The following is a 25,097-nucleotide window of genomic DNA, read 5'->3' as shown; positions in this document are numbered from 1 at the left end:
AGGATTATCTAATTGCTACAATAAATTAGATGGCAAGTAATTATAGAATATTCTCTTTGCTATTTCCAGTGAAACAATCTAGATTTTTTCAGGTTCTTTCAATTATAAGGAAGCATCCTTATGACATTCAGGGACAATTACTTCATAGCTGAGCATTAGATGTATCAGATTTGTTCAAATTGTTCAGAACTGATCAAAACAAAGATTAAGTCACCCGTTCCATTTTGAATCCCTAGTAATTTATAGTCTATTTATATTAAATCCAATTAACAGTTATATTTTTACGTGATGTATTTTTAGGAAAAAAACTTTATTTAACTAAAATCTTAGTCAGAATGTTAATCTCTATCATGTAATGATATCATATTTCTTTACCAAAAATATTCTATTACTATAGCTTTGTGCAAATATGTGCTAATACTGCATTTTGTTTTCTTGGAACAAGAGGAAGAACCAGAGAGACAGAACAACAGTTTCTATTTTGTTTATGTATTCAAAAATGGTTTCATTAAATGTTTATCTACTTCCATAGATAAACCACACAGTGTACCACGCAGCAAAGACATAATTAACTGCTTGTAATACCAAGGGATGTTACCATGGAAATGAATGATGGTTCAGGAATATTACTACTTAGYACTATGTGTAGAAATTAAAAATAGGGTTTTGTTCATGAAAATGGAGGAAAGCCATTCTATGATCTTGATCTCCTCCTTAGTGCTGTGCATTAGATGAGCTTCTATTCTCCTGCCCCTCTCCACTCCTATTCCCCCCTTCACCACTGAAGCTTGTTTGCTAAGCGCTAATGCCTTAGGGGCTAATGTTCCAATTTGTGTATGTAGAACAGCAGGCAAAAAGGTAGATTTTAGTTCTGTAACCACCCTTTTATGCAAGCTGGTCATAGCTTTCAATTCTCCCGTCAAGAAATGAAGATTCATCCAATATTGTAAGCCTGTCTTKCATTTTTTTTTCCAGAAAATGAATGCAGATCATTACTTCATCTGATGGTGAAAAATTGGAGTTCCCATAGCTATTACTGCATTATCCCATGATATCATTATCAGCATTATCACAGATACATTTTCTTGATGTTTCTTTTTCACATGCACTGGCCATTTTCAGGAAATAATATGGTACCTTTAGTAATATGATAATGTTCTTCAGTATTTTTCTTTCTGTAAGGTACTTTTCTGTTAGTGCACCTCAAGGCTCAGTGATTCAGAAGGCTTTAATATACTGGTTAAATATTACAATATTATACTCTGTCATAATGTTATTACTTTTTGCGGAATTTTGATTGTTTCTTCCTTTCTTTGACTCTCCGGAAGGAAAAACAACAACCTAGCAAGTGCATTCAAAAGAATATTCGTCCTGGATGAATGTGACCTCTATCTGATGYCTTAGAGCATATCCTGAGTTATTGGTCTGTGTGATATTCACCCAAATGTCACTAAAAAGGTGACAGCAGGAAGGCTCCTGTGTTCTTATTCACATCTGACATGGAACTGAATGCAATGTGTTGGTTCAACGTGAAGGCAGGCTGGAGGATTTCAGAAAGCAAAGCTTTGTTTTAGCTTTAGTAGTTATTGTGTTGTTAGCATATAGTTATTAGCGTAGTTATTGTGTTATTACATGCCACTGGTTATAACACTGCCATCTGACCCCTTCTGCTGCTCTAGTACCATCACAGTTTGGAGTACTAATATGAAAGGTGCTAAASGATGTTTATGAGCTTGCCATGAACAGCTTGCGACACTCTTCCTAATGCAGTCCAGGATAACATTTGCCTTCTTGGCCACAAGGGCTCACTGCTGGCTCATGGTCATCCTGCAGTCCAGGAGAACCCCCAGATCCTTCTCCACAGAGCTGCTCTCCCATGAGTCACCCCCAGCCTGTCCTGGTGCGTGGGGTTTTTCCTCCCCAAGTGCAAAACCCAGCGCTTCCCACGGTAGAACTTCATGAGGTTCCTCTCTGCCTGCTGATTTTTAAAACAGCAGCTGTTTGTAAGAAGCAAATTAGTCCRTCATCAGTGCTGGCTAAGAAACCAACATTTGTTCCCAACAGAGAATTTTGTCTCAGACTTCCCGGTAGTGAAAGATTATCAAAATATCAGACATATAGTATAGGAAGTCTTTTTCATTAGAGGCAATATAAAATAAAACATGGTTTCAATATTAACTTGGATAACTTCATCTTTACATAGAAACTATTCTTTTGTGATGGGCAGTTTTTCAGGTTATGAAAGTAAAAAAAAAGTAAGTTTTTCTATGCTTTGGGCACTGTGTTAGTGTAGACGGGTTGGCTCCACAGCTTGCTGAGATGCAGAAGCGATTTAGGTGCTTTCTCACAGTGTAGATCCTCAGCTAATAAGCCCTGAGAAACATCTCTGCAGAGTTCTGTATGGCACCCTAGGAATGTGTGCAAATCTACCCAGTTATATAGAATAAGCATAAATCTGCCTGATTTTATTAACTTCATCTCCATATCAGCACTAGCAACCTTGATCTGTCTACTAGAGATTCAGGGGAATCTCTGTCATATGTTGCTCAAATTCCAAGTTTTTATATGACTTATTATCTTGGAGGCTCTGACSCACATCTAGGATCTTTATGCTTAACCAAGCCAGCTCCAACTGTGCAGAACTGGTTGGACTGCCCTTAAAATTCATTTTCTAATATGACTTCCACTATGTTTAATATGTTACTCTTTCCTTCACCAATATTCAGATACATCTCTGCCCTTCCACAAGTGCATGGATTATGGAGAGCAAAAAGGAAAGGTGGAGTTTTCACCTGCAGTTCTTCCAAGTGCCACGGGCACCTCGCCACTGCAGCAACACACTGACTCTTGGCTTTTGTGTAGACACCGCACATATTTACAAGATGCCAGGAAGTTACGGCATYGCCCAGACAAAACAAAAGCTAGTATTTTACTAACTGATGATTTATTGTTCAGAGAGAGCTCTTTGGATGAGATCACAGGATATGGCGCTTCCAGAGTCATCAGGCAGCTCTGGCAGTTGTAAGATTCATGTTACGTTGCCTGACATTTCCCAGACAAATACTATTTGGAAGACCAATTCAGCATAGTTCAAAGCCACCTTCTCACTGTGATTATTGCAAACACAATGAGGAAGGAAAGGAAAACATAAAAATATATGATCAGAAACTTAAAGTATGCAGTCACTAGTATAATTTTAGTGATTATGTGAAATAGCACTTTAGAAGTTTAATTAGATAGGCTTATAAGACTTCATCYATTCCACTTTCATAAGTCAGTGGAATTATTATAGGGAAGCATTTCATTCTAAAGATCATTTGCAGTGAGAGAGGGAGAGGATAAAGTTGGCATAATTGATAATCATTTAGAGACTGATGTATTGTCCAATGCACTGTAGTTGTAAAAGGTGTGAGCATAGTATTGAATTCTTGTTTTATGTCTCATGTGGTAAGATTAAATATTTTGAAATTTTTATATAGAGAAACTTGAAGTGGAAAATATTTTGCTGCTCTGGATTGAAATTAAATACTTTATCATTCACTGAGGTAATAAATATACTAAAGGGATTCCCTTATGCTTGGGACATACATAATCTAATCCTTGCTTTTTAATCACAGTATAATTAGAAGTGCTTTAAGTAAAGAAGACCACATCGAATGCAGCCCTGTGAGTCTAAGGAGATTTTTCCCTTGGTTAAGAACAAAAATATAAAACACACTATAAAAATACCATGTAAATCATAAGAACATTAACAAGTTTATTAAACTAATTATAAGCATGGTTACCATGAAATAAATACCTGTTGTATTTCAGATTTCTCCTTCTGCGCATGTTCTGTTTAGATATATGTAGGAACAAAAGAAGTATAGATTTCTTTCCATTTTTTTSTCTATATTTCTTTCTATCCAAACTATTCAATCATGGCATCTATAAATCCTTTTACCCTGGTAGACTTCATGAAGCAGAGAAGAAGCTTAAAACATTAAAGCTTATACAGCCCCACATTGCCTAAATTAACATCTTTCCTTGCAAGTTTTAGCAAATTTCTGTCATGGTGCTTGTCTTCCATCAGCTTCCGTTAGTGCGGAGAACATCTCTGTCCTGCCATTGGACACTGCCAGTCAGCCTCTTCCTTCCCAGCATCATCTAGGCATTGATTCCTCTTCTGATCTCAGGTTTTAAGGAATAAAACCTTGATAGAGGCTAAGCTTTCTCATGAAATTATTTATTTCCCAATTATTTCCATAAAGATCTTTGGTATTAGGGTTGAACCTGATTGTGGCCACCATTTTTACTTCTTCAAAGTCTACCTTTGATTTAACTTATTGTAGTCATGCTGTATGATATCACCCAGGTAAACAGGGCTGTGATATGTYTGTTTCTGTTTTATATAACTTATTTTGTTTTGAAATCTAAAGAAAGACACTGCTTTATATTAAAAACAATATTTATAGCTTCATAGTCAACTGCCTCATAACATAAATACTATATTTGTCCCACACAGATGATTCAGAAAATATAACTGAATACCCTATTTACTCTCTTTGTTCAGGGAGAACAATTTTAAATTTGTCTCTTTCCATAAAATTACAGTTGGAGAATTAAACCCTTAATTTGAATGGCTTTTTTAGAACGCTGCAAAACACAGTGTGATTAATGTACTGCCCTAGCACAGTGAAATGACACAACAGGGAGGTGCTGGTTTACACATCAACAATTCTGTTTGCACCGTAAAAGTTCACAGTACCTTCCTTGTGCTGGGAATTAGTCATGTATTAAGACTGAAACAGTTAGTTAGCAAAATGTTATTTACTAATATARGTCTCGATGTATTAGATAAATGTCAGAGAGCTATTTGAATGGTGCCAGGGAAGATTTGTTTTCACTGAAGAGGACTGCAGTAGGTAGGTGGCCCAGGTGACATTGAAAAGTTCCCATYTTCAGAAAAGAGCATGACTCAAAACTAGAGAGAGTTAGTAAACAGGAATCTAATCTGAACAAGACCCTGAAATGTGCAGAGAATAAAATTAAGGTGAACAAAGAAAAATAACTTTCCTTTTATGTGTATTTTGAATTATTTTCATTCGTGGGTTCATTCGTGGGGCTGTAACCACACAGTTTGAGTTAATTTACTTCTCAGTTAGAATCCTGACATGCATCCAGCACCAYTGTCAATAATCCATCCTAAGGGTTTCTGAGTAAGTGACACAAATAGGTCTCAGAGCTCACAATAATTCTTTTTTTTTCCAGCATAAATCAATGTTTAGTGTAAATTAGTTTCTTCTATCAGACAGACAATTTGATATACATMTACTCACATGGTGAATATACTTCAGTCTTCATTCTTTTTTGACATCAGACTTCTGAAGGGCACTAAGATGAAAGAATTACAATTAAAAAAGATGCAGTCTTCTTGCCCAAGATCCAAATACACTCCACAAATGCCTAAAAAAATCTCTGATAGCATAACATGGATTTTAGGAGGTCTTCCCCATTCTTCCACAGCATCTTTGATGCTGTGACTGTCTAGAACTGAGAAAATATAGTTAATAGTAGATTGAGATTTTTAAAGTGATCRAATAACCAAGAGACAATCATAATATATTCAAAAATAATAATAAAAAAAGCTTATAGAATACATGAAGTCAATAAACATAAAATAGTTGGAATGATCCATAGGAAGGTATATAAATCACCCCCACTCCTCCTCCTCTGCCTCCTCGAGATGGCAGTTCAAGCRGATCTCTTTGCTATAGCAACCACTATCCCTATAGAGAACAGAAAAATCCCTATAGTATTAATCAGGATCCAGACTTTCCTGTTTACACTACCTATAAATTGGAAGTGCTTGTTTCAAACTGAGTACTTCTTCCTAATAAAGAGGAGTCTTTATTAGCATTTAGGTGCTTTAGCCTTTTGCTTCCAGGTTTGCGTAGCTGCAAGAAACCTACTGCTTGGTGAGGGAGCAGCTACTCAATATAGCAATGCATATTGAGTATATGTATTCTTTCCTGTGCCAGTATYGGCATTTACATCTTCATTTACATTCAGTTCATCTCAGAAGAATCAAAAACTATCCACGGTTTACATCATGGGTGTTCTGTTGATCTGTTGATTTTATTTGTAAATAAGTAGCAACTTTTTTCTTTTTTCTTTTTTTTTTTGTTGGGGGGGGGAAATGACAGTACAGTTTCAGGAGCTTGAATATCAGTTATTCATTCAGGTAAAATATTCTAATTTTCTTAAAAATATTATTTAAAAAGAATTCTTTTGTATTTGATCAAAAATGCTGAGGTTGTCTGAGGTCTTGATGCATTGCGACTAATTCATTGAAGGAGATCTTTTGAGTCAAGTGAACACTTCCCCACTTTTTGTGCCTTAAGTTCATATGAGGCTTTTAATTTACTGTGGCATTTGAGCATGCATTCTGTGACCCTAAAAAACTGTCAAAAAATGAAGTATGCAAATGTAATCATTGATAATAAAATATTTACTGCAGAAAAGTGCACAAAACGCAGCAGAATGTACTTACTTCATGCACACAAATAGCCAGATGTTTAATGCTTGGACATCAGGCAAGGTTTTTCATACAGGACAAGCTCTAAAGCAAACCAGAATGAAATGATTAGGGTGCAGTTCTTCAGTAAGTCCTCACCATAAACAGTTAGGTTGACAGCAAGGCTAATAACAACAACAGTATTTTTTATACAAATAAGCAAAAATCTGAACAGTAATAAAGGAAAGCACATGGTGATATATTCCAGTGTTCTCACTAACGCAGATTTGAGATAACATCATAATTCTCTAATGGGAAAATGATCTTGTTGAAAGCTTTAAAAACAGCTTTCACAATTTGCTGCCATTTATTCTATATGTCATAGAAAATGTCCTTTAAAATGAAAATGCTGTAAGTGAAATTTCAGACATTTATGGATGTTTKGTCTCAAACCTCTCAATCTATCCAGGTTTTCATGTAGCATTTACCATAATGGTATTTGAGTAAATCATCCTGCTTGTAAAATCAGAAACAATTTTAGTYGGTTCAGCTGTACCAGAAGCAGAAAAAAATCACATTTTAGAATCCTTCACATGATCTACAATAACTGTCTTTTACACCACCATAGCAATTTTAAGATGTAATATATACCATCTAGTGCAGTAGGRAGGAAATGTTTAAATTGTAAGGAAGTGAAACAGTAAAGTTTTCCCTTAAGGTATGTTGCTCTTTGTTATGGCTGTTATATTTGTCTCTTATGCAAGACGAATTTTCATTTGCTTGTCAACTTCACCCCACAGTAATCTAGGGAATGGAAACAGCAACGGCAGGARAACTATGGTGCAGAAGGTAGGGAGAAAAGACTTGCTTTGGGTTTTGGGAAAAAATACTGCTTGGAAGTGCTCAGATGCTGGTGGTGCTGACAGGAGTTGGGCAAAGAGTTTGAATGTACTCAATGCAAGTGAAGGAATCTGAGTGCATGAAATGAGAGTTACTCTACAGATGCCACTTGCCTCAGTTATAATCAGCACTGAGCATTCCTGTGAGGAGTGTGGGGTAGGACATTCTGACATCATCATTAATACCAAAATTTCACCCCCAAAATGCACTCTGCRTGGGAAAAGCGTGCCCCATCACCTGCCTTGGGAGGCACAGTGCTCTTCAATATTCCCTTTATAGGCACAGCATGTCCCAGCACATCTTGACATTGCAGAGGACATAAGGTACCTGATGATTATGTTCATAGCTAGAATAGATCCTGACTTTAAACAGAGGATGGACAGGGTGTCCTCAGGGTTGTTTCCCACCTCATTTTCTGTAGGTGTGACTGTGCATTGCTGTGAGTTGATAACTGCTGACTTATTGTCATATATTTTTCTGTAACAGAACAGCTGATGTCACAAGCATTACTGCCCATTAAATATTGGTAATATGTTGGTGCTTTATATATAACACATACAGGTGAAGCAGAAGTATATGCTATATAAATGCAAAATTCATATTAAAATAAGTGTCTTTTAAAGAATGTAATGCTTCACAGAGGATCTAGTACTTCACATTTTTAAAATCCTTAATTGTTTATCATTTAAAAATTATTAAATGATGCTCTCAGTATAATGCACAGCTGTCATAGTAGCAGGGGACATGCATAGTAAGCGAGGTAAATGAAATATAGGGTACTTACTGGTATTGCCTTTGTCAGAACTGAAATCACAAACTCATTAGTCTGAGAAGGAAATTTAACTCCTACCATTTTTGTTCTTAATGATGGAAAGAAGTGTGAATGGAAAACCTGTTTTCCTGCTCAAAATGCAATCCAATTCTAGTAGAAAGGAGTTCTAGAAAATTATGAAAAATTTATTGAGGAAATTTGATCAACAGAACCTTAATTCTCAATCCACATATTGGCATTTTCAAAAAAAAAAAGTCTTGCTATCACTGGTATACCATACAGAAAACGTTGCAAGTATTTTCTGTAAACACTGCTTTCATAAAAAAGGATCTGACAAAAGGTTTGGAATCCGTAGCTCTGTAGCCTGAAGCAGAGGAGCTGATATATCTGTCGGATTTTTATGCCTTTTTTTATTTTTTTGGAAAGATGCAAAGCCAAAGGATTCTATGCCTCCTTACTGCTGACTACCTTGGTAATAACAATGTCTTTTTTTTTTTTTACATTCTTTTACACTTTGAACAGTCTTCTCGGTAACAGCAGGCAGGGAAGAGAAGGCGCAAAGCCGCTTGACCATCCTTCTGGCACCGCTGCTTGTTTACAAGTCGCGGATCAGGAGCTGGCGCTGCAAGGGCAGCGGCCACTCTAAAGCCTGCAGCTATTTCTAGTTAGCCTCTCTCAGCAGGTGACATCTTCCTGGAAAGACACCACAGACCAGGTTAAAATGGAAATCAGCAGGAGACAGATGTGCTTCCCACAGGCAGCAAGGAAGCACAGGAACAAACAGCCCAAGAGGACAAGGGCATTGAAGTTACTCTAAAGTTCCTTCCACATATACAGACATGAAGAGCTGCCTGAGAAGACCTTGTCCCCCACAGACTAGTTTTCCTGCTAATGCCGCTGCCTGCCTTAATTTAACACAGCTCTGGATGCGTTTGCACAATCTGTATTGAATGCCTGCTGCATTTTGAGTCGTTGTTATTTGATTTAATGGGCAGCTAAAATTAGGCTGAGTAATTAGGCTGAGCACACCACTTTTGCCACACTCAGAGAGGAAATTTGACCTCTAAATCTAATATTTGTTACAGCCACTTTCCCTAGCTGGGGCAGCGGGCAGTGACTGTGCACATCTTGGTGCAATGTGTAGCAGTTCAGTCATCAAAGAGCATGAGCCTTCCCTAATTTTACTGTGAGGAGCTGCTGTGGATAATTCCACTCTGTCATCTTTGGACACAGAATGATGGAAAGTCTTCAGGAATTTCCATTTTAGAAATTACATTAGCGAGTAGAAATAGAAATTTGCTTTTTTTTTTAACTACTGCTATGGTGAATTTGTATGTAAAGTTACTTATAATTTGAGATTAAGAGTAGGAAATGAAAAATACATTTCATCTTAATTCATCAGGTATTTCATCTAGCCTATTGCTACCCAAATCACTACAATAATACCTGGTTTTCCGTGTTCCATATGAAAGAACAACAAAAATGCCATCATTTGCATGTTATTCCTCTGTAACTCCAGTTGGCTTTAAAGTGTATCTGGGCTGTCTCTCACAGTATCCATCAGGAAATAGTTATTGGTTAATGGTTCCAATATCTGTCAAACGTAAAAGAATATGCTCTTTGACAATGAATTTTGAATGAAAACAGCTATTTTAATAAGATGGATATTTATGGCATGGAGTGAGAATGAATTGGGTTTTGAATACTCTAAAAGTCACATAATCAATTTTTTTGATTCATCATGTCAGGACTCATTTTACAGGTAGGAAGATGTTCTCAGTTCCTAGTTGATATTTGCATTATTTCTTTGAAGGAATTGTTGAATTAAAAGGATTAATTAAAACAGCGAGATATTATTATAGACAATCAGATAGGGATAGCAGTAGGGACAAAATCAGTATATAGCCCATTTGTTGATACACGTAACTTTCTCAGAAAACCTGGCAACATTTATTGTGAAGGAGGAATAATTAAGTGATACAACACTGTTTAATATGAAAGTCCTTCAGCTGAGCAGTGTCATATCAACATACTGCTTCATTAGCACTCCTAACACAGCTAGCAATTTTAAAGTGTTTTTGGTTACGAAGGTAGCTTTGGAGCTGTGAGAGAGTAACATAAAAGGAAAAGGCTTTTGTCTACACTCAAGAGCTTAGTTTCCTTGTTCATCCCGCCCTCCCTGCTCTTCCTCGTACATCTACTTCCAAGGCAAATGCATCTTCAGGGGTGTTGTTACAGGAGGACACAGTCCTGCAAAAGAAGATCATCTTTGGATTTTCTTCTAGGGCAGAATTTTTATTCCTCTCTACTCCATAGCTGGGGAGAAAACGGGTGAGCACTGATAAATTTGGGCTCTGTACTTACTTGGTAGGCAATAAATTCTGCATTCAAGAGTGGTGACAGTGGTAGATTAGAAGCCTTTTACATTTCAAGAGCACASTTAGAAGAAGCAAAATGCACTGAGAAAGTCCTTAAGGAAAGTTTCRTTCTCCTTCCTTGTACTATTGAAAAAAAAATGTAATCTGTAACCTCTTGTCACCTGTTACGCATTTGAGAGGTAAAAGTATGAGATTATAGTGATTTGCCTCCTGATACATTTTTTTCAGTCTAAAAAGAAAGTGTGTTCCTTGAGTCCAGGAAGGTCTTTCAGAGCAAAATGAATGATATTTTTTTGAAAAAAAAAAGATATATATGTACATATATATAAAAAAATTATTTTAACCAAATAAAAACTAGAAACAATACATATCCAAGATGTGCCATGATGCACATCAAAACAAACTGCAAATTCAAGCCCTAGCTTTGAGTTGATGTTTATAAAATCTTAGTGTATGTATCTCCAGCCTTTTCTCTTAATTTTTTTTGCTGCCTCTAATGTTAGAATTTGTTATTAATCTTGCTAGAGCAAATATGTGATATGAAAATTTCTATTAATATTTGCTGCTGACTATCATAGTTTTATTTATAAGTTGTTAGAAATTTCTCAATATATTGACTTTTCAAACATAGTTACAGCTTTTTTATATAGAAATGTTTTCTTTTTTCATTCTTTTGAAATACTGTCTTAAAAATACGCCTACAAAGAAGAAAAATAATAGTGGATTATTTCCATATCACRTAGAACAACTTTCAGCTTTTGTTTYATTTAAGCTTCCAACATTTGGCCTTTAATAGATTTGAAGTTGGTTCTGAATTATTTTCTTGCTCCATCTGCTTAGTCAYTATGCACACCTGAGTTTCTAATGCATGTCTTTAATATATGTGGGGATCAAACACTACAGCAATTCTTTTAGTGCTGAGAAACGAAAAAGAGAGTTGAATTCAATGACTCGGGCTGTGGTTAAACATTGTTTACCTGCCCAGGAGGACTTGGACTTTGGGCTTYTGATGTTCAAAGTTCTGAAAGAAGTGAAAAATTGTGCACTGCTTGTTAAACAGTGCAAGTCAAGATTTAACATAGTAGTTCTGTAAGTAACACATTTTAATATTTGTCAGCAAATACTATTACCTTTTGCTTAGCAAACTGAGAGACTACACAATTAAGGTGTAAAATATGATAAATAAAAGATGAATTATTTATGCTTGCAGTCAGTTCACGATGCTACATACTTATAAAAAAATAAAAGCTTACATTACATGCCTTCCTAATGTCTTTATGATACTGCTTGTCTCATAAGATTTGAGCTTGACATTGTTCAAGTATACCAGGTTTGACCTCAGTGCTGCTGCTGTTTTATGGTGCAAGTGCTAAATACTATAAACTTGGCTCTCCTTGTTTAGATAGGCTGCTAATGCAAAACTGAGCCATCACACCCTGTCATTGCTCTTGACCTTGATCACGCTTACTTCGTTCTTGAACTGTCATCCACTGCACTGTGTGGCTCTAGCCTCTTTCATTCTCTTATTTAGTCTTGGATCCCGTCTCTTTCTTGCCCTTTCTGTTCTATATTTTTACCAGCTACAGATTTTCTTGGTCAAACTTCTCTCTATATATGTAAATTTTAAGTGCACATTTCTCTTTGTAATCTCTCTTCTCCTTATCCAGCCTCCTTCATCTCATGCTTTAGCTATTTATTCTGTAAACACAAAACTTAAGCCAAATTGCTCAATATTTTTCCTTGAAACCCGATGTTGTGTCAGAGTTGCCAGCAGCATCATATTCATCCTTGTCAGCATAATCTGTGACAATGTTTTTGGCTTTTCGCTGGTTTGGTCCCTCGGCAGGCAGGATGTGTTTAAAAGCAAACAGAGGCAACACATGCTGGGATTAAGGATACAAAGCTCTGATTGTTAAGCACCTGGGATGCTGCAGTTCAGAGCAGCAGGGCTTTGCTCCCAAGCGAGTGTCCCTGAAGGATTTGCACTGATGCTATGCAAGTAGGARAGGAGTGGCACAAAAGCCTATCCTGTCATCTTCAGGTGACAGCTATTATCTCGTTCAGTAAATCAGTTGCTGAGAATCACTGCGCTTTCTCAGAGAACTGAGGAGGAAGAGAGGAGTTGGGAGTTTGGTGAAGGACCTGATGTAGCTTAAAGAGTCTGCAGAACTATCTGAGCTGTGGGCTGGTTTGGCCTGCAACGTTGCCTGGGATTTTCAGGACGTGATGTGTCACAGCTTCGTCCCTGCTGTCCCTGCAGCCTCCAACCCTGCCCTCAGCAAGCACTATATAGCAGTGTACTGAAGTGCAGCCTTGCAGGACAACTCTATAGGTTTGGAAGACAGGAGTCTTCCAAAGTGCTAGTACTGTACTGTGCTTTCTGTCACACAGTAGGGTAGATTTAGCTCTACCCTACTTAATATGAAGAGGGTCAGGTAAGGAACAATAAAGAACGACGCTTTCAGTTTTGTGACTAAAACAAGAGCATCCACGGTGGCCACAGGATCTAAAATTGCTGAGCTCCTACTCAGCCCATCCCAAGAGCCGAGCRGATTCCTGAAAATGTTCTTGAGAGCTTCCAAAGCATTTGAAGAATCAAACATGGATGCCCCTCCGTGAGCCACAGGAACCAAATTGTTTTCTAGGCATCAACAGAGCAAGGGCATTCAGGCAATGGAAATCCATCAGCTGCTGGACATTATTAGGAGTCTTGACATCAGTGACAGGCTTTCACTCCCCTAACCACCACAGCTAGTGAAGTTGTCACCATCTAGGTGGGAGCRTGAAAATGCTTTTGCAAGCCACAGGATTGGATTCTGAGAACATGAGTCCATTCTAAGATGGCAGTACATTACAGATTACTTAGCAAGTCTCTCTTGTTTTGCTGTTGCAGGAAATATTCAGGAAGTTATATTACAAGAACGCTTGGAAAAAGAAGATGAAATTCTGGTTTCCCTGGCTGGTTTGAAACAGGTATAGCTATTGGTTAACTTCTGTTGTAGCTCTTTTGCAAATGCTAATGTATGGAGCCCTGCMGAGCACTTTTATTTAGAAGGTAAAATTAAGCTGTAAGAAGTTAAGATGACTTGCACGTTTTCTCCCTGAAAAGTTGTGACAATATCAAAGCAGAACTGAGGCGCTGCAGTTCCAAGTTCTGGAACATTAACCACACCATCATTTTTCTTGATGCAGATTGTTCATACTAAGCATGTACTACATGCTTCTGACCACGTTTTTTTAAATGTAATGACATCGGGTGTCATTGCACTGGTGCAATGATGTAATGACATTTGGGTCATTATTGTAAATATTATATATTTACAATCATCATTGTAAATATATATTTACAATATATACATTGTAAATATTATATATTTACAATGAGAGTGCTACCAAGCTGAGCTGTGAAATACATTTTTTATCAGGAGCAAGCATAATGTTAAGGGTGACACAGAGAAAAATCTTAGTGATTTCATTCTTTTTACCTTTATTAGATAATTGTTTTCCAGAACCAGATACAATTGCATTTTACATCTAATATGGGTAATAATAGTGACTTACCAACCGCCTCTTCAAAGCAGATATTATGGGGAAATGGTATATGAAAGCCTTCTGCAATGAGATTCAGAAAATTTCAGAATTGCTCCAAGTTTCTAATTTGCATTCTCTCCCTTCTCGTTCAACAACAGATCAAGGATATTCTGAAAGGTTCCCTGCGTTTCAACCAGAGCCAACTGGAAGCTGAAGAAAATGAGCAAATCACGATAGCAGATGACCACTACTGCTCCAACAACCAGGACAAGGGGACAAGTGAAGTCCAGAAGGAATCTGCTATGACAAAGCAACAGTGCATCCCGAGACCTCAGGTAAGTTACAAACATTTCCAACAGGCCACTGATGGAATTAGGCTTACATTTTTGCAGACTTTCTTTTACATGTCTGGACATTACACAGAAATACACCAGTTGCAGCACACTTGTATAAAAAAGCAGGGTTTGAACAGAAGCCTMACTTGGGTCTTGCTAAGTGGTTGTTTGTCATGAGAGCACTCAAATTCCCACCAGAAACCCAGGAATGCTGCTGCATGTAGAGCTGTGCTCTGAAGTTTCTCTCTGACTACTGTCCTGCTCCCACTGGTTTTGTTAGCGGAAGCTTATGCTCCACACACAGGTAATTGAGTCAAAGTTTTATAAAGTATTAGGGGAAGTTTTGTTTGTTTGTCTTCCAAACATTGAATGCTTCTTAACAAGTCAGTTACACCTAAAAAGATATGAAAAACGGAGGTAAATATTCCTATATCCGCTGATTCTACTCATTGTTTGTCCTGCACAGTTGTGTTATGTAACAGCTGATTATCTGCACTGCAGTGCATCCATGCTAAGTGCCAGAAAGGAAATAGCTAGGAGGTTGCTTTTACCTTCTGCTCCATTTCCTTGCTAAGAGTTCTTTGTATTGTCTTCTTGACTCAGTAAACATAGTTTTCACATACAAAACTTACAGTTACAGGGCAAGTTCACACACAAAGGCAGTTTTTGCCTCATGTTAAAAGGCATGCATAAGTGCCTCTCTGTCTAAGGCTCAGATCACATCAGATGTGTTCTTAAAAACAAGTAGCTTTTTCTAAGTGCATTTTTATACTTTTCAATATTAAAGTTCTGGCGTTGTCTATCATCTCACTACTAATATTCACATTTCAGTGAAAATCAGTGGCAACACTCCAGTCTAATTGATTCTGCAATCAGTTTTCTTTTGAGAAGTTTACTTAGAAAAGAGAATATTTACTGAGTTTAAAGTAGTGACATAAGTTGTTTTGATTTATTATACACAATTGTATTTTAATTGTATTTCAATTTCTTATTTTAAGAAAGAATTACAAGTTCAAAGAAAAAATTTTAGCTAAAAGTAATTGCTCCTTTGGCTTTCGTCATTGTTACAGTCAGAGTCAGTAGCCTCTGCCATATTAAAGGCATASGTTAAACTCTAATGATAGCATATTTGAGTGTTCATATAATGCCCTCCTCCTTTTATCTACCTGCATTTTATACAAAAATGTCTTTCACACCAAAATGACAGATAGCACTTGTTTGGCAGCTTTATATGGGACCTGTTACAGCAACTGAAATGTAGAATAGAGGATGAAACAACCTGGTGTATTAGTGTGTGCAAACCTGACTTGTGCAGAAGAAGCCCTTATTCATGTGCTGGTCTAAATGTCACTGAGCAGAGGGACTGGAGGACATGGCACATTGGGAGGGGAGCAGGAGAGGCACAGCTCCCTGCAAATCCATGCAGGAATAACCCTCCTCCCTTCCTTCCAGTGGCAACTGGAGTGGCAGTGAGTTCTCACCCCAGTATATGCATCCAGAGATGGATTCAGGGGTCCCACAATTTAGATGGACCCTGTGATAACAGCGCTAATGAAGGAGCTGTGAGCAACGTGAGTGAAGGCTGTAGCATCTGAGCTCGCCGAGAACTTAATGAGGCTTCAGCTCTGCATGGTTTATGTTTACAGATACATACACAGGCATAAGATAAGATTAGCCTTCTCCAATCTTATCTTCTGCAAGTCCCARTTATGATAATGAGCAACAGCCTATTACAGAAAGAAAAATAAAAGATTAGGTTTAGAAGGGGAGCAGCACTAAGTTCCAGGAGGAGGGTGAGCATCCCTCTGCTTTGCACTGTGTCTGAGCCCAGCTTGTTTAAGGACATTCTTTAAAATGAAAAGAGAACAGCTTTTCACAAAACCTTTTAATAAAAAGGAAGATAAAATGGCTAAGTTTAGCAGGCTGTGAAGCGAGGCTCGTAATTGTTGGGAGGGGAGCAGTTTCCACCAAATTGGGCTCCTGCCCAGCCTTTTATTCCASTGACGAAAATGGGTTGTCCTAATTGTTCAGGGTCACACTGGGMGCTGTGGAAGACTTAAAAAGTTCTAGACACTTCTATCCCATTTAATATATTTCTTGCTAAATAAACTTACCCATATTTACATTTGTTGTGGTTTTCAATATGTGTGTAATTCTATTTAATATGACTTACATTATAGAAATTCTGCTCTGGTGCAATTATAGGTAGATTTCTAGGACCACTGAAAAAGTTAGGGGTGATTTACTGTGTTATAATCAAAACTGAAATTTGGTCTTTTGTGTTGCTTGCGATATGAATACAAGGTGTTTATCATTATTAATTTATTTTAAATGTGTTCTTTCTCAACCCACTTTTTTTTTCTTTATTTTTGCCTCAATGTCCCTTTCCAGAAAATGAGGATAAGGATACAGTGCTTATTTGCAAAGAGGAAAACTTCAAATGAAAAAAAAATAAGCAAAAGGCTCAAGGAAGTACAGCCTTTGTTGGAATGTTTGTCTGTGGTAGCAGTGCACAGTTGACAAACAGAAGGCTTCTGTTGCTAAATAATGAATGATAATTAACACATTATCTTGCCTTTATGTCGATTCAAAGACGAACCAAAATGAGCTGCTCTTCCTCTAAGCCTACTTGAATTGTGTTCTTGCAGCAAGTTTTAACTCATTCACAGTATGGAGGCAATTGAAATAAGCCTGGTACTAGTAGCTGATATTCCTCAGGAAAAAATGTTTGGAGAAGCCATATGGCAACGGGCGTAAGGTTGTTAACTTTCAGAGCTACTGGAAATATAATTCTGTCATTTTTCATTTATTCAGTAGTGGCAGCAGATGGGAGAAAACATGGTTCACGTCAGCATGAGTTTCCTGAAACAGAAACAGGGCCGAACAAGAAGGGGGAGATATTTTACTTCTGAAAATATCGCCACCAAAATACCGGTATATTCTAGGGGTAGGCAAACATTTACACCGGGCCCTTTAATACCATTTTGGTGTCAATATAAGTGCTTTGTTGCTTTTCTGATACTTCAGTGAGATATAGTTCTCCTTAATCTACAGCCAAAAATATGGGTAGAACAAAAAATCAAAAGCACAGTACTCATGGACTGTTCCAGACCACAGCACTAATGAAAAGAAATTGGGATGATTTTTTTCCCCTGTTATTAAAGGGTAGAGTTTTTCTTTTTTTAACTGTGCAAGAGCACATTTGTTGAAGCAGAAATTAGGAAATTGCAACTAAAGCCCAAAGTGTTAATGACGATGTTTTCTGCCAGAAGGCAGTCAACCTGTTGGCCATGGCAGCAGGCAAACACTGGCTGCATTAGGGGAGGGAGCCACTGGCTTTTGTCGCCGTATAAAGAGTGAAGCCCTCTTGAATGGTAAAGTTGTGAATGTGGAAAGAGCTTGGTATAATAAAGCCTTTAACTTTGCAGAAGAAGACTGCATTGTGTTCATCCAGAGCTCTTAAATAGAAGTGTGAGGAGAAGCCAGGTGAACTAGGTCAACAGTTGTTGCTTAAAGGAACTGTTGCACAGAGGAAAAAAAAGCAGAGGAATTTCGAAGGGGTATCCAGAGCTCCCAGAGGAGCCCCAGCAGCCAGACCTTGCCCAAACCGTTGAGCCCGGTCTCAGCGCGGTGCTGGAGCAAAGCCGGAGCCGGCCCCGGAGGTGGCAGCGGCCGAGCGGGCGGCTAATGAGGACACTAATTCAAACAGACCAGATGAAAGCAAAGCACTAATTAATAACGAATGGTGTCTTACATCAGAAGTGCTTAAACAGTGAAGCATCTCTCCGGGTAGGGTAAATCTGTTTGGCATTCATGTGTCTTCATGGTAAGTAATTAAAGTTGTTTACTCGCTTTTGAACTACGTGCTTCTATACCRTATGAGATGGAGCTTAGTTTTGATTGCATTCAGTATTTACAGTTCATGGTATTTTTAAAATTAATCTGCTTGTTAATGTTTATGTGAATTCCATCAAGTCTTTTGAGGAAGATGAGTAAGTATTGAGGAATAACATATAAAATCGGCATCAGTCTGACAGSTGCCTTGTGCTGGGACCTTTCAGATTGTAACCAGTGCTCCAAAGTTCAGATTATTTCCCTTTAAATAAGAAAACACTAGAGTAAGTGATTTACAAAAGACAATAATATTATAGATAATATCTATTAGATAAGACAATAATAGATAATAATAGATAACATCTAGATAACATGAAAAWTATGTTATAATTTTTTAAAACAGAATATTTCAAAATTCTGACTACAGTGGAAATACCTGTATTTGTATTTATATGATTTTTTTTTAAGGAAGCAAATCACAGTTGTGTATTTGAATGTGCTTTCACATTCAGGTATTTATGTTGTGAGCTTTAGGAATTTAGAACTGTAAATAATAACCAAAAACTTTCAGCTCTCATTTCTTACTACAGCTTGTTCTTAATGACTAGTGGGTTTTCCTCCCTAAGCAACTYTTTCGACCCCTTTCAAGAATATTCTGTTCTTTAATGTGTAATCTAGGCATCGGAAAATAGTTTTCAGATGTAATAAAAAATATGTCTAAAAGCTTTGCTGGAGGCCAAGAACAGCTTAAATCCAAGTTGCACTTACTAGTACATCTGATGACATACATAATTTTATGTACTGTGCTGTGAGACTAACTTTATCCAGACTCTTACACTTTCTTATTTTCTTTCTTTTTTTTTTTTTTTTTTTTTTTTCTTCTGTCACCAAAGCTCTAGTTTATCCTCATTTGTACCATAAATAGAGAAGTATACCACAAACAAGGGGTATTCTCTTTTTTTGAAACAATGTCCAACAAGAAATTTTTTTTTTTTTTTTTTTTTTTTTTTGCTAATGCTCCCTTTTCTTCCTGACTAATACCTGCCACCTCTCTTCCTCCAAAGAGAATTTACTGTTTTGATTTGGTCGCAGGAGTCGCAGCTGAAGGGCTTGTATTTGACGTACATGTTGACACACACGTTTCTCCAGTTGACCCTCAAGTTTGTCTCCCTTCTCTCAGTCTTGCATCAGTGTAATCACATATACTGGTTTCAGTAGTTCTGTGCAGGAAATGAATCCATCTGCACGTGCAGAAGAAAACAGAAAATTGTCCTTTTGGGTCRCGTGTGTGTCAGCTGCCAGTTTTGTCAGCAACAGAGAATTCCCACGGTAATGAATAGGACAGTATTGCCTTCTAATTACATTTTGCTCCCTGTATTGACAAACCAGACTTCTCCTGAATACAGCTGATCTAAATATGAGATTTTCAGTTCATAGAGGATTTTTTTGCTACTCTGTCATGCAGTTTTGCCCACTACTAGAGCCTCAGGGGTGCACATTCCTCGGGTTGAAGCAGGCAGAACAAGGGGCTCCTGGAGCCTCTTTTAGGTGAAATGAGAAGYGTTCAACCCCTTGCCCATGGTGCTGAGTCTAGACACCTTGGGGCTCCAGTCAGCACAGCCCAAACTGTTGCACACTGAACCAGACATATGTACAGCTCCAATTCCACAGGTCAGAGTTTTATTAGGAAATTCTGTATCAAGCCTTTCTCCAGGAGAACTGCAAAATACCATTCTGCATGGAAACCAGCAAAATGTTCTRTAATACTGCTGAGTGAATGCCTATGGAGAAGTTGTAACAGTGTGAAACCTGGAATCTTCACAACCGTAGTGTGTGTGTCGGATAACTGGCCACCACGGTCACTGCATGGAAGTACTAGGATAAGGAAACTTATAAGACTCCTGTGCTCGAGAATGTATACCTGGCATGCTAACTTGTACAGTTTTGTAAATAACAGATCATTTCATCTGAAGTTAACACCTACTTTATTTTTTAACCCTATGCTGCTCTTAGATAATGATCATTCCTAGATCCCATGCCCAGAGTTACCAGTGTGTGTCATAAACCTTTTTAAATGGTAAAACTGGTACTAGCTTTAACCCTTACAGCTTTAACTTGCTGTACTGTTTTCTTACAGGCTACAACTGACTCRAGCACCGGTGAAAGTAAGAGTGCTGATGACTATATTTTGGTTTCCAAAGAAGAGGAAGGATCTAAAAGCAGTGCCCGGCAGCCAGCGCAGACCCTTCCGCCACACAAGGAGGCACCAGCGAAGCAGGAAGCTCCATCTCGTTGTTCTTTGATATTCTCTGATCCGTTGATGGGCTCCATGTCAGCCTCCTCCAGTAACCTGAGCTCCAGCCCTGATGATGACAGTAGTAACAACAGCAAAGATTCTGATTTTACTATTGTCAGCCCCCTGGACCTCTAAAGAAGCAGGCTAGGACAGATGGAGAGGTCAGTTGCCACCTCAGTTCAAATTGCTTGGATTCCAGGGGCTGGGTAATTCTTTGGATTCGAAAGGCAGGCAGTAGATAAAGGTAACCCACTTCAGCTCCCAAAAGCCTCACTTAAAAWAAATAAATAAAGTTGGTTGCAACTCATCGAAAGAATACAAACCTTAATGATTGCCTTAAATAAAAATCCAGTAAACCCCAGGTTTAATATACATTTAGACTTAGTTTTAGAATTATCTTAGGAGCTTTATTACTGTAGATCTGTTGCTTTCCTGGTACATAGAATAGTATGTGCTGAGTACTGTAATGGATTAGGAAATACATAGATACTTGGCACCAGACCTGAAGTGGCAAAGGCAAGCCAGATTTAATAACTTCCATTTACTGAATATGCCAGGCTGGCTTTTCTGAGGGGTAAAAGGTACTATTTCTTCAGAGACTGAGCTTAGCAAAACAGGAGATGTGTCAGTATAAAAGCATCATCCTGACTCCAGGCTTATGCTCTGTTGAGGACTCCTAGTTTCCTCATTTGCATCTGACAGTGACTTGAAGTGTGTTAGAGACACCGGTTTGTGTTCCATTTTCACTTGCTCCTCAACATTGTGCTAAAGTATCTGTTACAAATTCCTTGGGGACCTATACAATGGAGCCTAATTTCCCTCTGCCTACTCCTTTTTTTCCTTTGAAAGTTTCAGTGCGTCCCTTCCCCTCATCTCTCCTTGGCATGAATTAGTTTTGGTTTGGCTGAGATCTTTGAGGTCAAAATAGTAGGTACAAGGGAAATTGCAGTATCTGGTAGTATAAACCTGAGCCAGTTGAACTAAAACTAGCTTAAGTATGATAACTTACCAGGGAAGGGTGCAAAGAGATATGAAATGTTCATAATTAAAAGCACTTTATGTCTCATTACTCTGTCTGTAGATTCTGCTTACAAATATGCCTATATGATGTCTACATTTCTAGTTAAAGAAAATGGAGCAGCAACATTAACCAACAATTTTTCTGATGAACTCTATGACTTGTGCTCCTGTGGAAAAGATTCCTTCACATCAAATACACAGTACATCTAATCATCTTATTTCAAGTAGATAAATTTTCTGGTTTTTTAGTTTTACTTGCTGATCCCTTTAAACTCTTTTGGAATTTGCAAAAATAAACTGATGAACTGTTCTTTCTGGACTTATATATAACTATCCCTATGAAAGAATGCTATAAAGTWACTCTGTAAACAACAGCAAAAAAAAAAAGTATTATTTAATTTTATGGTACATATACAGAATACCATGCAATAACTTTGTCATTGCATGGCAAAGCTTATGTTAATAGGCAATTAATAAGTGGTAGTTGCTGATTAGTCTGTAATTGTAAATGGAGTTAAGTAGAGTATTCCAAGATAAGGTGACATGTAGTTTGCTGGTCCTAAATTTTACAAGGTCTGAGTGTCTGTGACTGAAATGAAGAGATAATTGTGCTGTAATTGCATAGTAGCTGCCATCCCCTTGCACACTGMCAAGCCACCATGTAATTCTTCTGAGATTGTATGTGCCTTGTAAAATGAAAAAACTATTTGAATGTTATGAGCAGGCAGAGCACGGCGCCTGTGCGGCAGGCTGATAGGAACAGTCAGACGACTGATTATTTGGATGAAAGACTGAAATGCATAACACTTTGGAGAGGTGTTTATTTTGCTTTAGCTTTAAGCTTGATAGCAAACCGGTTCAGAATTCAACATGCATGCCTGTCTTCAGGTTTATTTTATTTCCTTGAGCTTGCATGAACGCCAGGGGATTAAATCAGTGACTGTTGATTTATTTAGATCCGCCACGCTTTTCTAGCCTTAACCCATTCAGCAAGGCTTGCGCCTCATCAGCAACAACCTGCTCAAGAGCTACCTGTGGAAAGAGGGAAGAAATATTATGGAGACAGGGAAAAGAGAAGTTTTATGTCCTGTGATACATAAGCCTTCAAAGACTCCAGTACTTTGGCAGGGGGAAATGTTTTTACTTTTTTATTTTTTTAAGAATCATTCTTTCAATATCTGTTCTGGTGTTTTGTTTCAGGGATCATGTTGCAGTTTGCTTGAGCAGTCTCATTGCCAATGAACGTGTGATTTGTACAGTTCTTTTATTTTTGTAAGTCAGTTGTATCTTTAATATTGCATATTTTAAAGCAGTGCTTAAAGTATAAAAAAACTCTGGAGTTTCTAACAAGTTTTCACTGTTCAGTGAGTACCAATGAGCTGAATGCTTATMATGCCATGGGATATGATAAAATTCTAACGAAAAGGGATATGATTATATGAATGAGGTAAGAGTGAACTACAATGGAGTAAACCACTTTGGTTTTACCATGTTCTTCCACATCTCAAATATGTAGTCTCTGTTACTTGGTCATACTGGGAAGATAGTTTAAGTTTTATATCGTCATTAAGCCAGGAACCTGTAAGTTATACAAAATGTCAGATCATCATCCTGTCTTGCCTTATGATAGGGATACACCGAGAAAGAAATTCTCAGTTCAATACAAAATTATTCTTTTTCTTCSAATACGGCCTGCTCATAATGTTTATAGATAAAAATAACTGGATAGAAAATAATACACTTTGGAAATTACTGATGAAAACTAAAATGGGATAAAAGATATGTATCTGAGACGGTTGGACTGGATCTCACATCTGTGATTTATGACTGTTTCAGATCTCTTGCATGTCATGTCAGTTGTATGTACTGCAGAAAGGCAGTGTCATATTTTGACTGGGTATTCATGTAGTTGTGGAACTTTGTATCTTTACTCTGGAAGAGCATCTAGCCCGCTTTATTAAAGAAAGAATTAACAAATTTTCTGGGCTCTCTTTTCTGGGCTGTTTCCTCAAAGAAAGGTGATTTTTCTTTGACTAGAATATTGGAAATCTAATTTCTGAAAACAAAGATGTTTAAAAGCTAGAAAGCTATGATATCACATATATTATTATTCTCTCAGTGAGATTTTATGTATTTGAACCAAGAAATCAAGTTACTTGCTACTGTTCTCACCAAAGCAACACAGAACTTTTCCTGTCTTGCCATATTTATTGTTATCTGCAAATGCTAAGCTAAATTTTAAAGCAATATAACTTTCCTGCAGTTTCCTTCTGTTTGGTATAGTTACATCATCCTGTCCCAATCACACTCTGGTATTTTTACAAAGCTTTCCTAATTCCCAACAMTTTATTCCATATTCTTAAACATTTTCTGTGGTTCTGCCGCACATTCTCCTCAGTAGATATCACCGAGGCAGCTATTAAAAAGATGGAGCTTCATATTTAGCTCTGCACTGTGCTTGTGCCTGGCAGCTGTAACATCAGCTGCTCAAATGTGGGCAGGGCAGCATCAGCTTGAGCACATTTCCAGCTTCTGGGTTTCAGCCCTTAAGAAATACTTYTGCTCTTGTGATGCATGTGTTGGCCATGAGTGAAGGTCTATTATGGTTTATTAGTCTCGGAAGGGTGCAATTTCATAAAATAAACTTCACTTGGCTACAGGATAGCAATCATGCTGTCTTGTAATCGGTACTGTGCTTTGAAGAGTGATTTTATACTGTCTCTCCATTAGTGTTTCCTGTGTCACTGAACCTGCTAGACTCCCCCTTCAGGAGCCAGCTAAATTTAGAGATGAAAGAGCATGAAAGAGCATGGAAGAAGGTCATCAGAGAGAAAGCAGCTTGAAATGTGCTCGCAGCCAACTTGCTTGCCTTCTGCTTGCAATATATTTAACCACTATAAAGGTACATGAGGCTTTAGATATGTAGGATGAATTGTGCAAGAGCAAAAGTTCCTGAAAACAGAAGATAAACAGGAAAGGATGCAACACGAGACTCACAAATAGAAGTTCTTTAGAGCAGGAACTGCCTTTTCATCTCAGTGTGTGCAGAGTTTCTAGCACAGTGTGCAGTGATCCCAGATATTATCAAAATTCAAATAACAGTGAATAATATACTCATCATTTTACCTGGTCCTTGGCTAGCAAAAGTGTCACATCACAGAAGAATTTGGACAACTGCTACTGAAAAAATAAGTGTAATTAAAGAACAGTAGTTTAAACTAATGAATTGTTTTCAAAAAAAAAATCACAGTAGGGTTCCAGGAAACAAAAAGCTGTATTAATTTACTAAAAGCTGTATTAATTTACTTCCAGACAAATTATACTTAGTATTTTCTAAAATGTGCATCATGTAGTTTTATGTGCCTTGTTTGACTGTGATAGGCAAGTTTGTGCAGAGCTCTCTTTGCTTTTAATTTGCAAAATCCTGGCTGATGTCTAGATGCAACAAGAATTARAAGCGGCGGCTGCAGAGGAAGGACCTGAAGTTTCACTTTCCACGAATGGTAAGAATTTAAACCTGCAAGTCCCACTGTTT

The 25,097-nt window shown here is 37.6% G+C and overlaps 1 protein-coding gene across 3 annotated transcripts in view; it reads left to right on the top strand.

Moving 5' to 3' along the window:
• TBC1D5 (TBC1 domain family member 5) overlaps nucleotides 1–23,488 on the top strand; it is a 280,235-nt gene extending 256,747 nt beyond the window's left edge. For all 3 annotated transcript variants that reach the window (XM_026050797.1, XM_026050798.1, XM_026050799.1), the window contains 4 exons: nucleotides 13,440–13,519; nucleotides 14,236–14,412; nucleotides 20,384–20,703; nucleotides 21,624–23,488. In XM_026050797.1, the coding sequence (XP_025906582.1) occupies nucleotides 13,440–13,519; nucleotides 14,236–14,412; nucleotides 20,384–20,677 (551 nt within the window). In that variant the 3' untranslated portion in view covers nucleotides 20,678–20,703; nucleotides 21,624–23,488. The remainder of the gene's footprint in view (nucleotides 1–13,439; nucleotides 13,520–14,235; nucleotides 14,413–20,383; nucleotides 20,704–21,623) is intronic.
• Nucleotides 23,489–25,097: the final 1,609 nt, after the last annotated feature.

Source organism: Nothoprocta perdicaria, unplaced genomic scaffold (assembly GCF_003342845.1).
Source record: "Nothoprocta perdicaria isolate Ctin4 unplaced genomic scaffold, notPer1 scaffold_70, whole genome shotgun sequence".
NCBI lineage: Eukaryota > Metazoa > Chordata > Aves > Tinamiformes > Tinamidae > Nothoprocta > Nothoprocta perdicaria.
Note: the sequence above shows the minus strand (reverse complement) of the source record. Positions and strands in the feature narration are given on the sequence as shown.